At 43.2% G+C, this 16,834-nt stretch overlaps 1 protein-coding gene across 1 annotated transcript in view; it reads right to left on the bottom strand.

The window, feature by feature from the left end:
- Window positions 1-16,834, bottom strand: part of LOC126249723 (uncharacterized) — a 140,770-nt gene that overhangs the window by 41,725 nt on the left and 82,211 nt on the right. Inside the window, exon 3 of the mRNA XM_049951404.1 lies at window positions 314-435. Coding sequence (XP_049807361.1) covers window positions 314-435 — 122 coding nt within the window. The remainder of the gene's footprint in view (window positions 1-313; window positions 436-16,834) is intronic.

Below are 16,834 nucleotides of genomic sequence, written 5' to 3'. Positions count from 1 at the left end.
CGACATATCTGCCAGAGGCAATGGCATGATAACTTGACTTGATTGCTGAGAATCCCAGACACTGAGTCTCAGTGTACTGATTGACTAGACTAGATTTTGACATGTTGAACGACTAGCAGCGGCTAAAAACATGCGATATTCTTAAACTAAATGCTTTGTTTCTGTACTGGAAAAAATCTTAGTATCTAGTCTGCTTTAAGAATAAAATGCAGAAATGAAATATTATGTAATAATTTGACATTATGCAAGTCTCCCTTAGTTCATAGTGCTGACACTGGGCAACTTCATTGGGTCACATTTGCCATGTACGTACCTAGCGCGTGTGGAAGAGAACAGAGGTGCAGCAACAGGCGGTGATGAGGCGGTGGTCGCGGCACGACTTGGCGTGAAGGAAGCTGCAGTCGGCGAACTGGCACTGGTACGGCAGCGGCTCCCCTGTGCAACACACACCACCTCCTCATTTACAGACCCATTCGCATTAATCTGTCTTATAACCCACTTTTCCAAATGAGTCCCTACAAACTGCAAAGTCTTGAGCAACTGCAACTGAAAATGGCTCCCGGAACAGAATTCCGGCTCTAGCAAAGCTGCGACATCTCTCTCTCTCTCTCTCTCTCTCTCTCTCTCTCTCTCTCTCTTTTCCACTAGCAGCAGTACGACATGCCTAGCACATTGTGATTATTAAATATTCTAATTCCAGCTCTCAGCTCCATAGACTGCATACAAATCACAGCTCTATGTGATATCCATAATATTACAAATGTGGTTATTTCTTTTATACTTCACTGTGTATATAAGAGGGTAATTCAGGAGCCAACGACCATCTGACTTTAATAACATTTTAATAAAAAAGGTCACAAAATTCAAACTTACTATATTTACAGAATTGTTAAGGCTTTCGTGGTCAGTTGTTGAGAAACTGCTTATTTGCTTCTGTCTCGGGTTCTTCGGCCGACGTTCGTCTGATGATTTTACTGACGTTTCACCAGCAAGAGTGGCTGGCATTGTCAAAGCTTCACCCTCCATTGCCGGTGGTGAACTGGAGCCGAGCTCGCGGCCGCAGACTATATGTATGTACCTGGCGCGCCAACGTCCGAGGGCTTCTCCGCGGTCATTTCCGGTGCGGTTCTCCTCTTGCTGCCTGCGATGGTCGTTCGCTGCTGTACGGGAAGCCAGGAACCGTTTACTTTAAGGCTTTCTTCTCTCTTGTTGAAGCTGTTCCCGTGTTTGTGTATTTCTACAATTTCTCTAAACAAGTGGGTGTGGTAGTGCTTCTCTACAGCCAGAACTTCCGTGTCGGAGAATTTTATTACATGGTCGGTCTCACTCAGCGCGTGCTCTGCCACGGCCGATTTCTCCACCTGCCCCAACCTGCAATGTCGCTTATGTTCTTTGATCCTGGTGTTGATTGATCGTCCAGTTATTCCGACACAAACTTTTCCGCATGTGCATGGTAAGCGGTACATTCCCGACATTGCAAGTGGGTCTCTTTTATCCTTTGCCGATCTAAGACATTCTTTGGTCTTCCTTGTCGGTTTGAAAATTGTCTTTACGCCGTGTTTGTGCAATATACGGCCGTTTCTGTCCGTCACTCTGGGAATCTATGGCAGAAAGGCCGTACCCGACATTTCTTTTCCTGATTTCTGACTTCGCCGAGTGTTTGGCTCTGTTACACTTCTAATATAATTTGTGGAGTACCCATTGCTCCTCAGAACACTTTCCAGATGTTGAATTTCGCGTTTGAGATGCTGCGGCTCACATATTCGTCCTGCTCGCGTTACGAGCGTATGAACCATGGCTCTTCTCTGGCTCGGGTGGTCGTTTGATTGTTTGTGCAAGTATCGGTCCGTGTATGTCGGTTTTCGGTACACGCTATGTCCCAGGTTTTTGTCGTCTCTTGTGACCAGCACGTCTAGAAATGGTAGTTTTTTGTCCTTTTCTACTACCATGGTAAATTTTATGTTGGTGTGGAGGCTGTTCAAGTGTCTTAGGAAGTCACCGAGCTGTTCTTCATTATGGCTCCACACAACGAAAGTATAATCGACGTACCTGTACCACACCTTAGGTTTACAAGTCGCCGAGTCCAGTGCCTGTGCTTCGAAATGTTCCATGAAGAAGTTGGCCACCACTGGACTAAGAGGACTACCCATGGCAACTATATTTACATAATCCCCACTTTCATCCAAGCATTTGTTGTATTTGTCCACCAGCCTTAGAAATCCTTTCTCATAGTTGTCTGCTTCTGGTCGAGTAAGCAAGCTGTTCACTGTATTCAGTGCCTCGGCATCTCTTCTAAAATGTTTCCCATCCAGGAACTCTTTGAACTTCCTGAAGAGGTGAAAATCACTAAGAGAAAGGGTCAGGCTGTTGATAGGAGATGAAAAATTTCCTGTCCTAATTGATACGGCACGCCTCCAGTTGTAGCAGCAGCAGCGAGAGAGCAGGCGTTGTCGTGAAGAACCACTATACTGCGAGAAAGCTTTCCACATCTACGATCTTCGACTGTCCGCCGGAGTTCCCTTAGGATGTCAAAATGTCGATCGCATCGATCGTAGTGCCTTTTGCCATCAAATCCACTAAGAGAACACGCCTGCGATTTCAAAAAATCGTCACCATGAATTTTCATTCTTGTTGACAGATTTTGTCTGAATTTTTGCCGTTTCAACGATCGAGGAGGAATGATACCACTCGAGTGGTTGGCGCTTGATCTTGGGGGTGAAGTGAGTTACCCGGATCCCGTCTACAGTTACAATGTGATTAAGAAAAGTATTTCCATCTTCGTGATACCGCGTCAAAAATGTCAGTGGTGCAACCATTCTCTGTGATTTTTGTCGGCCACTCAGTTGCTGGGGGAACCTACAGAGCAAAAATTTTGCTGTAGCCAAGGTGTTCGGATACAAATTTTACCAAGTAAATAACGAGAAATATTTAGGGAAGAATATACGGCTATCTTGCACGATTTAGTTCCTTACTTGATTCTTGTCCTCAGCTCGTGGTCTCGCGGTAACGTTCTCGCTTCTCGAGCACGGGTCCCGGGTTCGATTCCCGGCGGGGTCAGGGATTTTCACCTGCCTCGTGATGACTGGGTGTTGTTGTGTCGTCCTCATCATCATCATTCATCCCCATTACGGTCGGAGGAAGGCAATGGCAAACCACCTCCACTAGGACCTTGCGTAGTATGGCGGTGCGGGTCTCCTGCATCGTTCCCCTACGCTCTGTCAAGGAGTATGGGACTTCATCATCATCACTTGATTCTTAAGATTATCTGTGGCGACTGGTGCACGTTGGGGTCGAGTTCCGCCGTGCACATTTCTTCACATCACTTTCTCACATTTATTTCGTTCCTTAATATATCACCATATACTTCCTTCACTTGACAGTAAGTTTTCGCAGATTTCAACTTTCAGACGTTCAAAAATTGCGTAACATTATAACAAGATGTTAGGAAAATCATCTATCCTGGGACAGAAACCTGATATCAGTTTACGCTGTGCGAATGCACAATATGTCGTTATTTCCTTGATTACCTTCGTAGCCGAGTTCAGTATAAATGGAACTCCCAGACTCATGTAGTGTAACGTGTAGAGCACTGGTTGGCAGAACAGGAGTGCCGCATCCAGATTGAGTCAATCCACTTCATTAACAAGTGTTGGTCTGGTTCACCAGCCAGTCCCCACATACTAGCTTTGAACACACACACACACACACACACACACACACACACACACACACACACACAAACAACAGAGTTTAAACGTTCACATCCAAACAGTACATACAACATTCCATTATTTGGCGTCATAAGGAACATCAGGCCACAAAAACCAATTCAGCAGCCACAACGATCAAAACATCATCTTTGGTGTCTGAACAGCGCTTGTGCTTCTATTGTAGTTTCTGGCCGGTCTCACAAACTTTTGAAAGGGAAGCAATTTGCACAGATACCATCTTGTCCATTATTAAAAATGAACTATACCAAACTTATATCCTGTTCAACTTTTTACAATAAACCCTAAGATTTATTTTTACAGTCCAACTAATCAGCTAAGCACTTTGTTGGTAGTGTATTGGTACTCGTTGAAAATCCACCCTTCTCATTGGTATTTTCAGCAGTATAAATTGGTTTCCCATGAAGAATGTGGGGAATAGTTGGTCGATCCAGACAGATCCCCGTATATTTGGACAACCCAAATACATCTGGAGCACTGCAGATTCCCTAGAGGTTACCCAATAATGTGTATTTTGCTCCAGAGTCATCTAGCCTATCAACACATAACACGCGTTGATGTTGGGGGCTTTCTTTTTAAAGAGGTTTGTGCTATCCGTGTGATCTCGGCGCTTGAAACAAGACTTCCGCTTCTTCTTCTTCTTCTTCCGTATCCGGATGCACCAATTATATCTTCCCTTCCCAGTACTTAGCAACGTAGTTTGCTTTGTCATTGACTTGCAAAATATCATCTTTAGTGCATGTTATAGACATATCTGGGCAAATCAATAGGTGGTCCAAGTCCCGTATTGCTCCGCATTCACACCTATCGCTATCACTGTAACCCCATTTAAATAGGTTTGATTTGCACCCAGTTACTCCAGTGCGCAGCCGGTTTAATGACCTCCAAGTTGTAAAAGGTAGTTGAAATCCTGCAGATCCCTCCTCAAGTAGTTCCATTGTGGAGTGTGGCACCATTTCTTCCCAAAGAGATAGCCGCCTTGCGACGGGCTTGGTGGCGAGCTCTTCAGTAGTTTCAATGAAACTCCTGCGGGATTTCAGCCGGACACGTTGTTTTCGGTGCATATGCATTGGATGTCGAGGATCATTCTTTTGTTTTGATCTTTCGAACTCGGCGGCTACTTGTCTGCGGATAGTGGGTGGTGCTATGCCTATGATGGGATAAATGATGTCTGTGGGAGTTGGTTTGAGGCATCCTGTGGCAATACGTACAGATTCGTTTACGGCGACGTCAACTTGCTTAGTGTGAGCAGAGTTCCTCCAAACTGGCGCCGCATATTCCGCTGCTGAGATACTCAGCACCAGACCCGTGATGCGCAAAACATGTGGTTGAGCTCCCCACGATGAACCTGTTAGCTTCCGCAGTATGTTGTTCCTGGGACAGACCTTTTTTTTAGTGTTGTGACAGTGCTGCTTAAAAGTAAGTGCTCTGTCCAGTGTTACTCCCAGGTATTTTGGGCTGTTTGTATGTTTCAGCTCTTCCCCTTGCCACATGACTCGGAGTTTCCGTTTGGCTTGTTTGTTCCTAAGATGGAAGGTGGATACTTGAGATTTACTAGGGTTTGGTTTGAGATTATTGCCGTCGTAATAGGTAGCAAGTTCTGTTAAGGCTCCTGTGAGATTCTCCTCCACTTGTTCAAAGGTTTTATCCTGAGTGGCAACTGCTGCATTATCAGCATATATGAACATTCGTGTCTGGTGGCTGATGGGGAGATCATTGGTATAGATGTTAAATAATATTGGAGCCAAGACACTACCCTGTGCAAGTCCATTTTTCTGTGTCCTGCATCGGCTGTTTTTAGATTGTAAGGTTACATAGTAGCGCCTGTTCTGTAGCATGCATTGCACGAACATAGAAAGGGTGTAGTCCTTAGTGACATTATACACTTTCTGGGTAAGCAACTTATAGTTAACTGTGTCATATGCAGCACTGAGATTCAGGAATGCGACCCCAGTTGTTGAGACTTTTGACCAGTTTCCATGCCTTCCTACTGCTGTGCTTCATGTCCGTCTCTTGTAGGAAGTTACACCACTTTTCCTTTCTCGCTTCGTAGATACCAGACATCAGTACCTCACCTGCCTGGATCGTTTCCTCTGAGAGGGGGTCCTTATTGTACAGTTCTTCATACTTTTTCAGAGCTTCCTTGCTGCTACCATTGAGTCCAGCGATATACTGGGTGCGGCACCCTCTAGGTACGCGCCGTCGAGAGATTTTCTTGACAAGGTCTATAAAAGTTTCATATGATTGTATCTCTGGTTTAATTTCCAAGATCTCCTTATCAAGGTCCTCTGTGAAAAGTTCCCAATGAGCTTTTTTGAAATTGAAGCGTCTCTTGAAGGGCATTACATCTGATATGATTACTGCAGTAATGCAGCAAGTTATTGCTCTGTGTTGCGATCTTGGAATTGGGTCCTCTATTTGCTTTACAGTTTGCAGGGATACCTTTTCGGAGACAAAGATGTTATCTGGATTATATCCTCGTTTCCATCTTCCGCTGTTAAATGATGCAGGCAACTTTGGGTCATGTATCAATTTCAGTTTAGCCTGGTCTGCCCAGATCTCCAGCATTTCGCCATCGTCATTTGTCTCTTTATAACCCCATGCGAGATCGTGACAGTTAAAATCTCCTAGTACAACTTTAATGTTTTTTAATGGAAATTTCCAGGCTCCGTAAATTTGAACCTCGCACTGGGTGGTTTGTACACGGATGTTACAGTACATGAATGTAGCTCAATAGTTAAAATTTCTATATTTTCTTCGCAGGTCAGAGCACAGGAGCATACGTCTAAGTTCGGTTTCACAAATATAGCACTTCCGTACCTTTCGTGTGGTCTCTCAAGAACTAATTTCATGCCCTGTATTTTTGGTCTATGGCTAGTTGGTGCTCTGTGTGTTTCTTGTAACACTAAAACATCACAGTTGTTTCGTTTACACAAGTCAGATAATAAAATTTCTTTATTTAGAGATAAACCTTCAATATTGCAGGAAGTTGTCACTAGTGATGGTCTAGACAAAGGCCTTTTTGAGTCTCTTCGGAGAGTTGTTTTGTCATCTTTGGTTTTGGTGCTCCGGTGTTTGCAGGATTGGCCGACTAGGTCGTTTCCAGGGGACGCCCGATTGCTTGTTGTTCGAGTGGTGAACGCAATCTTCGTGGAGGCTCCTGCAGTGTCCCCCGGACTTCCGCTTTTCGAGACACAAAACGTTCGATCGTCATGAACAGTGGTAGTCACTGAGGCCTCAGCCGTTGGATGCAAACATATTATAGTAGCGGTGAACTGGCGACACTGATAAGCCCCAGCTCGAGAACCCTGGGTTTGCCCTGCCCATACCTAGCCTTTGCTAACTGAGCCCCCTAAGCGAAAACTCTTAGAGACACTGTTATCTATGGTTTGTGATACCCTTCGTTTGGCTTCTCTGCTCAGTCACGTCCTGCAGGAGAGACCCTGCCAGTAGTCACCAACAGCAAAGCCTCCGACTTAGGGTGGCTACAATAAAGCGGAGTTACCTGATAGGACTGAGACAGATGCACTTACCAAGCAATGCAGGGGAAACTCCTGTTTCAGAGCACAGTAAAACTACTTCGTTTCGCTTAAGTGACAAGAAGGAGGTTTCCCTGGATGAATCGTTGCGTTCATCGACAGCAGTCTTATCGGTCTCACTTGCAGCCACTATTCCTCTAAATGATACTTCATCCTATGGTTCAGTGATCCACCGTGGTTCCTGACCAATAAGGGCATTCTTAGATAATGCGTTCGTGAGTTCATTTCCTGAATTCCCTTTTACTTTAGCATGTAGAAGAATGGATACGCTTCTACTTTTACAATTAGGAAAGGAATTTTTCGAAATTCTCTGCTATATTCTCTGAGTATATTGTTTAAAAAAAAGCTTGGGTTGAGAAGGGCAGGTTTGCTAACCCCACTAAATCCAAAATTTTCAGTCGTTTCTTATGAAATGGAGAGGGTGGAGAGACGGCAGAAATACTCCATTCGCTGTTGAAGACCATGATACCGTTCACACCAAATGTCACTATGTTACTTGTGAATTTCAAATGGTTCATTACTCCTGAATTTGTTAATGAAAATTAGCTCCGTCATGAGTGTGCTACCTTATGTTAACCTGAAGCAGTAGGTGCAGATAACGAGCTGAATCCATGGCCCCCTATGAGAAGTCACTGCTATATGCCAAGTGACGGTTCATCAGTTCCAGTACAGGTGCCGGACTAGGTTTAAAGAGCACCTAATTCCTTCATAATGCATTGAGTCTACGTATAAGTTCGGGCTAAAAAGTTTGATAACACTGTTATTTCATATTACTTACCAACGATACCGTTAAAGTAACTGGAGGCGCAAATAGAATACGCTTTCATAAAACATCCATTTGCCCCAATGAGCTTTCCCAACTTTTTATAACAGTGGCAGAAACAATCAACGATGGCGTTCTTTGGTATCAGCCGGAAAACTGATGTCATATTTCGTTAGATATTTAAATAAATGTAATGTAGACAGTTTGGGTACTGCTAGCGCCATGGCTGGCTATCTCATGTGGCTTGAACACATCTCATACAGTTTGGATGTGAGCATACGTTTCAATTAAATCTGCAGCAGTTTCCAGTTGCGTTGTTCCTCTACAGCATTTTGCAAGTGAATCATGTCTTCAACGACACTGCACGCAGTATTTGTCTCACCATTGTTTCAATATTTGCAGCACTGTTTAACGAACACTTCAAAAATGGTTCAAATGGCTCTGAGCACTATGGGACTTAACGTCTGAGGTCATCAGTCCCCTAGAACTTAGAACTACTTAAACCTATCTAACCTAAGGACATCGCGCAGATCCATGACCGAGGCAGGATTCGAACCTGCGACAACAGCAGTCGCGCGATTCCGGACTGAAACGCCTAGAACCGCTCGGCCACCGCGGCCGGCCAAACACTTCAAGAATACGCAGGTGATTGCGAATCCCCCAGCGTCACCTACCCTCACTCTTATGAAACATATATTGTAAACCATTGAGTTTGATGTGCGGGCTTTAAATGGCAGGGTTGAACGACGGTTGGGGAGATGTGTACGGACGAATAGACGTGCAGGTGTTGAGTAGATGACCACCCAGATGAGTGAAGCAAGGGGCTACCAACAGTGTCTCCTCAATGACCGTTCAGAGAGCGCCGGCCGCTGTGGCCGAGCGGTACTAGCCGCTTCAGTCTGGAACCGCGCTGCTGCTACGGTCGCAGGTTCTAATCCTGCCTCGGGCGTGGATGTGTGTGATGTACTTAGGTTAGTTAGGTTTCAGTAGTTCTAAGTCTAGGGGACTGATGACCTCAGATGTTAAGTCCCATAGTGTTTAGAGCCATTTGAACCGTTCAGCGAGCGTCGCTGCGAATGGGCCTGCGCATCATGCGCCTGGTTCATACACCCGCCCTGACTGCTGTTCATCGGCGGCGAGGACTGGACTTTGCACGCCAGTACCACAAGTGGATGTCCACTGAGTCGTAAATGTTGTAGGTTGCATCCCCACTTAGGCTAAAGATTTTTAAATAGTTAATGAGCATTGTTTGCTTATGGCAAGCTGTATGTATGCTATAAAGTACCGTGCAGTTCGCAACCTGCGTTTAACTAACGTTCCTCTACCTGCCTAACTAGCTGAGAGAATCGATTCTCATGCCTCTGGAAGCCTAAGACATATCACATTGAATTGAAATAAGACTAGTAAATCACTGTAGTGTACAACTCAAACTTTAGGTTAATGAATGTTTTCCTTTTTTCTACATCTACATCTACATGGATACTCTGCAAATCACATTTAAGTGCCTGGCAGAGAGTTCATCGAACCACCTTCAGCCGGCCAGAGTGGCCGAGCGGTTCTAGGCGCTACAGCCTGGAACCGCGTGACCGCTACGGTCGCAGGTTCGAATCCTGTCTGGGGCATGGATGTGTGTGATGTCCTTAGGTTAGTTAGGTTTAAGTAGTTCTAAGTTCTAGGGGACTGATGACCTCAGAAGTTAAGTCCCATAGTGCTCAGAGCCATTTGACCCATTTTTTTTGAACCACCTTTACAATTCTCTATTATTCCAATTTCATATAGCGCGCGGAAAGAATGAACACTTATATCCTTCCGTACGAGCTCTGATTTTCGTTATTTTATCTTGGTGATCGTTCCTCCCTACGTAAGTCGGTGCCAACAAAATATTTTCGCGTTCGGAGGAGAAAGTTGGTGATTGGAATTCCGTGAGAAGATTCCGTCGCAATGAAAAACGCCTTTCTTTTAATTATGTCCATCCCAAATCCTGTATCATTTCTGCGACACACTCTCCTATATTTCGCGATAATAGAAAACATTCTGCCTTTCTTTGAGCTTTTTCGATGTACTCCGTCAGTCCTATCTGGTAAGGATCCCACACCACGCAGCAGTATTCTAAAAGAGAACGGACAAGCGTAGTGTAGGCAGTCTCCTTAGTAGGTCTGGTACATTTTCTAAGTGTCCTGCCAATAAAACGCAGTCTTTGGTTAGCCTTCCCCACAACATTTTCTATGTGTTCCTTCCAATTTAAGGTGTTCGTTATTGTAATACCTAGGTATTTAGTTGAATTTATGGTTTTCATATTAGACTGATTTATCGTGTAACCGAAGTTTAACGAGTTCCTTTTAGCACTCATGTGGATGACCTCATACTTTTCGTTATTTAGGGCAACTGCCACTTTTCGCACCATTCAGATATCTTTTCTAAACCGTTTTGCAGTTTGTTTTGGTCTTCTGATGACTTTATTAGTCGATAAACGACAGCGTCATCTGCAAACAACCGAAGACGGCTGCTCAGATTGTCTCCAAAATCGTTTATATAGATAAGGAACAGCAAAGGGCCTGTAACACTACCTTGGGGAACGCCAGAAATCACTTCTGTTTTACTCGATGACTTTCCGTCAATTCCTACGAACTGTGACCTCTCTGATAGGAAATCACAAATCCAGTCATATAACTGAGACGATATTCCATAAGCTCGCAGTGTCTACTACATGTTTGAGACAGAGTAGCCTGCTGAACATTGTGGGTAATTCTGATCCTTAGCGGTAGGTATCAGTGGGAGCCAAACATTTAATGTGATGATGACTGTTGTTTGAGAAACAGGACTTAGTGTTGCAATTCCTCAGATAATCAAGTTACTGTCAACCTGTTGTTAGTGTCCGTAACTGTTTGAATAAACTGTTCAGAAAAAGTTTTGCGCCAGTTACATATCTGCCTATATTCAAGGGGAGAAGAGAATGGAACAAAACGCCTTATAAAAGAAAGAAGAACCTTCTTTTTGTGAAATTAAGTAAATAACCAAAAACAAGGCAGTCTAAAAGTGCGTATTTTTGCACATTTACTGCTGGGTAACATTCAGGATTGAAAGGAGGATATAAGATGAACATCAACAAAAGCAAAACGAGGATAATGGAATGTAGTCGAATTAAGTCGGGTGATACTGAGGGAATTAGATTAGGAAATGAGACACTTTAGTAGTAAATGAGTTTTGCTATTTGGGGAACAAAATAACTGATGATGGTCGAAGTAGAGAGGATATAAAATGTAGACTGGCAATGGCAAAGAAAGTGTTTCTGAAGAAAAGAAATTTGTTAACATCGAGTATAGATTTAAGTGTCAGGAAGTCGTTTCTGAAAGTATTTGTATGGAGTGTAGCCATGTATGGAAGTGAAACATGGACGATAAATAGTTTAGACAAGAAGAGAATAGAAGCTTTCGAAATGTGGTGCTACAGAAGAATGCTGAAGATTAGATGGGTAGATCACATAACTAATGAGGAGGTACTGAATAGAATTGGGGAGAAGAGAAATTTGTGGCACAACTTGACTAGAAGAAGGGATCGGTTGGTACGACATATTCTGAGGCATCAAGGGATCACCAATTTAGTATTGGAGGGCAGCGTGGAGGGTAAAAATCGTGGAGGCAGACCAAGAGATGAATACACTAAGCAGATTCAGAAGGATGTAGGCTGCAGTAGGTACTGGGAGATGAAGAAGCTTGTACAGGATAGAGTAGCATTGAGAGCTGCATCAAACCAGTCTCTGGACTGAAGACCATAACAACAACAACAGCAACAACAACATTCAGAACCATGTTGCCCCACCTCCACACTGTAACATGCTTGATTCCTCAACGGTACGCTGCTTAATCCTTGCCGAATGTTCGTCAGTGACGCTGCTGAGATCATCCAGTACGCAAGGACTGTTTCTGCGATGACGCACAGCAAGTTTCCACCCATACCAAGCATATTTAATCAGTGTTCGGAGATACCGCACGCCATTCCATTCGTGTTATATACCAAGCAAGAGTTACGCAGCGAATACCGCGAGATGCCGCCACCACACACGCACAACAAGCCTGGCACCACTCAGTGCCGTCCAGCAGCCTCCAGATGGCGCTCACAAACCCGGACCTATTCCTGCTTCCATGTCCCTTCCTTCAGTGTATCGTATACGTCTGCCGATAGTGTGGTCAGCTACCCTGGGGAGCTCTGTCAATCACGGACTACATTGCTTCCTACTCATACTGGCGGACATGCAAATCCTTTTGCCGATAGGCACGAAACACCGTGCGCCGTAGACACTCAGTTCCGAACCAGCAGTTAGTTCAGTTCAGTGCCTGCAGCCAGCTCGATTACAGTATCCTAAAGTCTACATTTCTGATTTAGCAGTCGCTAATTACAGAGAATTAGGATATTAACAGAGTGTCTGCAATATTACTATATCATAGACTGCCAAGAGAGAGAAAAGTTATTTAGATATCACTGTATAAGGTTTAGGTCACCAAGTGTCGTACATCAAACTGTTACAAAGTTAAATACTATTTTCTAACATACTCTTAATAAATGTTAGTGTTTATTTCTTATCGAGTTGCCACATTTCTGTTAGAGCCACACTGTGAAACAAGTATTTAATTAAGAGGCGTACAATCAGCCACACCGGCCGTATGGCCGAGCGGTTATAGGCGCTTCAGTCCGGAACCGCGCTGCTGCTACGGTCGCAGGTTCGAATCCACGAACAATACGAGACTGGAATAGAAGGGAGAACCGATAGAAGTACTAAAAGTACCCTCCGCCACACACCGTCAGGTGGCTTGCGGAGTATGGACGTAGATGTAGATGTGATGTCCTTAGGTTAGTTAGGTTTAAGTAGTTCTAAGTCTATGGGACTGATGACCTCAGATGTTAAGTTCCATACTGCTTAAAGCCATTTGAATCAGACACCACTAAGGAACTACAACAGAGAAACACTTTTCTGCTACAGTGTATGTTTGGGCTAAATGAATACTAGTATTCAGTTACTACAATCACAACAACTAGGTTGATTCCTGCCACTTGGAGGAACGTGTACACGAAATGTGTGCTGTGTGCTCGTGGATCATCGTCTTGAAAGATGAGCCTTTCGCCAAAATGCTTAACTGTGGATCTGCAAAATACGTTAGAGCATCCTGTCACTTTACTGCATGGCGCTTAAATTACCCTGTAAACTGAGGAGAGGCGTTAGATGTCCGTACATGGTACTGGCTCAAAACATGACCCCCAGTTCCCTGCTAAACACGGGGGACTGCATGTCTGAGATATGCACGGAAAACTGGCTGCCTCCACATCCTTCTCCGATCAACAGGGGTCAGACAATTCCTGCACTCAACGATGAAGAGAGCCCGATATCACGGTTTCAGGTCCATTCCAGGTGTTCCCTAGCCAACTTTCTTGCCGCACCACACTGCTAGTGGCTTTGTGCTGATATTCGCAATGACGGTAGCATATTGTCTAGGTTGACACAGCCCTCTCAGTTGCCTCCAAAAAGGTGGCTCGTAGCTCTGTTGCACCGCAGGTGTCCACTACGAGACAGATCATCACTATTTTGTGTCTCAGGATAGCAGGTGAATGTTCAAAACACGTCGCAGGCTAGAAACTTTGATTGTTAACTACCCTTATTGCCGTAAAAAGACAATGCACGTTTTTGAAATAACCATTGGAGGCATGTTGACAGTCTGAACAGTATACACAAGCCTCATTTCTATACTCAGTGCACTGTACTGAAGAACAATGAGTGTGGGTTTACTTTTGCCTCTGTTACACAGGTGACTGTACGTAGCGGTTTCCTGTGGTCAAAAGAGTATCGAGAAAGACGTTTCTGGTATAAAAAAACCACGAACTATGCAAGTCGTGAGGTTAGCGTAAAACTATTTTTTGACGGTTTAGATGTCTGCATGATGTACAAGCATCAAAATGGCACGTAGTTATTGTTACAAAAACAGAAGCACCCAGAAAACATGGGCAGATGCCACTGTAACTCTGTAGACGTGAACATCATCGGTGGGTATGTAAATGATTAGTGCTGCAATTCACTTTGACAGGAAAAACGGTCACCAGAGTGCGTTAATGTTGTTCATGTTTAGTTTAACCATCATTATAGGTCATGTAAGGGGCCTGAGCATCAGACGTTGAGTGGTTACTGTGAATGACACGGAGATACCACACACTCCTGTCAGACAGGTTGATGAACACCTGACAGAGTCTGAAGTGGGCCTCATTGGGAGTCTCCATTTGGCCAATTGGTCGAATTGTGCGATATCCATTTGTGTGGTATTTTTTTTCAGACATGTCCGGAAGAACAGACGCCACACACATAAATTTACGCGACTTGGCGGCAATTAAAGATCATTCAATGCAGATGCAATCTTCGTCTTACCTCTTGTAGGAATCGGCGTGAGTCTGCAAGCAATGAGGGTATACTTCTGTGGACAACAAGATCCCCAGGTCTGTCCCCGATAGAACTTGTGTGGGATCTTCTCGGATATGAATTCCATCCCAGTGCCAGTATCCAGGATATAAAGGAACAGTTGCTTGCTTCAGGAGATGATACAACAGCTTTACGACACCCTTCCCAACCGAATCAGTGCAAGCATCCAGGCCAGAGGGGGTCCAATGTCATACCGATAAGTGGCCTCATACTGCCAACTTCTTCGTAAATTTGAATTTGACTCAACGTTGTAATCACTAAAATGACATCACATACCCTCTGCACCGTCCCCAGTAGAAATATTACAAAAACTTGAAAGTGGTATTTGAAAAAACATTTAATATTGGATTATACGTGAACATTAACCGCTCAGGCGATGTGTAATTTTCTCTCACGTGTATTATTATTATTATTATTATTATTATTTTCGATTATTCCCATTTAAGAGAGCGTTTGAACTTTAATTCCTTTATGATGATTGTTTATGTTTTTTCTGAGCCCAAATTTTCTTCATGTGTTCACTGTGTTGTTTCTTTCGCTCCGCTGTCCATTTGCATCCTGGTCTCTTCTGTGTTATGGTGTCAAATGTATGTTTTTTGATGACGTTCCTGAATTCAGTTCTATTTTCTGCATCGTTTACTGTTATGTGTGCTTGTCTGAGGTCCTCTTCAACTTCTTTTATCCATTTTGTTTTTCCCCTGCCTGAGTTGATGACTTTAAGAATTCGCTTTGAAATTCTGTTTTCATTCATCCTGTGGATATGTCCGTAGAACTGCATTCTTCTTTTCCTTATTGTATCCGTAATCTTGTCTGTGTATTTATATAATTCTGATGTTGGTCTCTTCTACCAGATTCCTTGCTCCTGTATCGGGCCAAAAATTTTCCTGAGAATTTTCCTTTCTTGTTTCTCTATTTCTTTGATTTTAGTTTGCCCACCTATTTGTGTTGTTTCAGATGCATACAGTGCCTCCGGAAGTACGACAGGTTGTAGTGCCTCAATTTTGCGTTAATGGATATGGACTTTTCGTTATAATAGTTCCACGTGAGTTTATATGCTTTCTGTAGTTTTTTTATTCTTTCCTCATTGGCCTTTAGGTTGATCCCTGATGGCTGGATGATTTCTCCCAGGTACTTAAAATGTGGTACTTGTACGATTTTCCCATGGGTTGTCACAATAGGCAATTTGTCTTGTGGCACTCTTTCTATGTACTGGGTTTTCTCATATGAGATTTGCAGGCCAGTTCTTTGTGCAATTTCGTGTAACTTCTCTATGGCGTTAGTGGCTTCTTTTCTATTATTTGTGAGGATTGCAAGGTCATCTGCAAAAGCTAAACACTTCACATTGAATCTATTATCTTTTCTAATGCCAATTTGGATTCCTTTGACTTCTTTTTCCCATGTCCTGATGATTGTTTCAAGAATGATATTAAAGAGTAATGGTGAAAGTCCGTCACCCTGTCGCACTCCAGTTTGGATTACAAATGGTTCCGAGATATCCCCCATAAATTTAACCTTATTATTATTATTATTATTATTATTATTTCTTTCCTTTCTCAGACGTTATGTCTGGTTAAAAATGGAAAGTGACGCGGACCTTGATTAAGCGTGACTTAAGCGTGACTTCCTTTTAACTATACGGTATATGCTACATTGCATTTAGGAACTTTCAGGTAATTGAACATGTATCAATAATTACAGATTTCTGTAGTTGTACATATACGTTTGGATGTACTTGTATTGCGTTGATGTACTGGTGGATATTGTGTGGTATGACTCCTGTAGTTGATAGTGTAATTGGTATAATGTCAACTTTATCCTGATGCCACATGTCCTTGACTTCCTCAGCCAGTTGGATGTATTTTTCAATTTTTTCTCCTGTTTTCTTCTGTATATTTGTTGTATTGGGTATAGATATTTCGATTAGTTGTGTTAATTTCTTCTTTTTATTGGTGAGTATGATGTCAGGTTTGTTATGTGTTGTTGTTTTATCTGTTATAATGGTTCTGTTCCAGTATAATTTGTATTCATCAATCTCCAGTACATTTTGTGGTGCATAGTTGTATGTGGGAACGTGTTGTTTTATTAGTTTATATTGTATGGCAAGTTGTTGATGTATTATTTTTGCTACATTGTCATGCCTTCTGGTGTGTTATGTATTTCCTAGTATTGTACATCCGCTTGTGATGTGATCTACTGTTTCTATTTGTTGTTTGCAAAGTCTGCATTTATCTGTTGTGGTATTGGGATCTTGCTGTAATATCTGGTGTTTATTGTTTGATCCTGTATTGCAATCATGAATCCTTCCGTCTCACTGTATATATTGCCTTTTCTTAGCCATGTGTTG

Source organism: Schistocerca nitens, chromosome 3 (genome assembly GCF_023898315.1).
Source record: "Schistocerca nitens isolate TAMUIC-IGC-003100 chromosome 3, iqSchNite1.1, whole genome shotgun sequence".
NCBI classification, from domain to species: domain Eukaryota; kingdom Metazoa; phylum Arthropoda; class Insecta; order Orthoptera; family Acrididae; genus Schistocerca; species Schistocerca nitens.
This window is presented reverse-complemented; position numbering and strand designations above follow the sequence as displayed.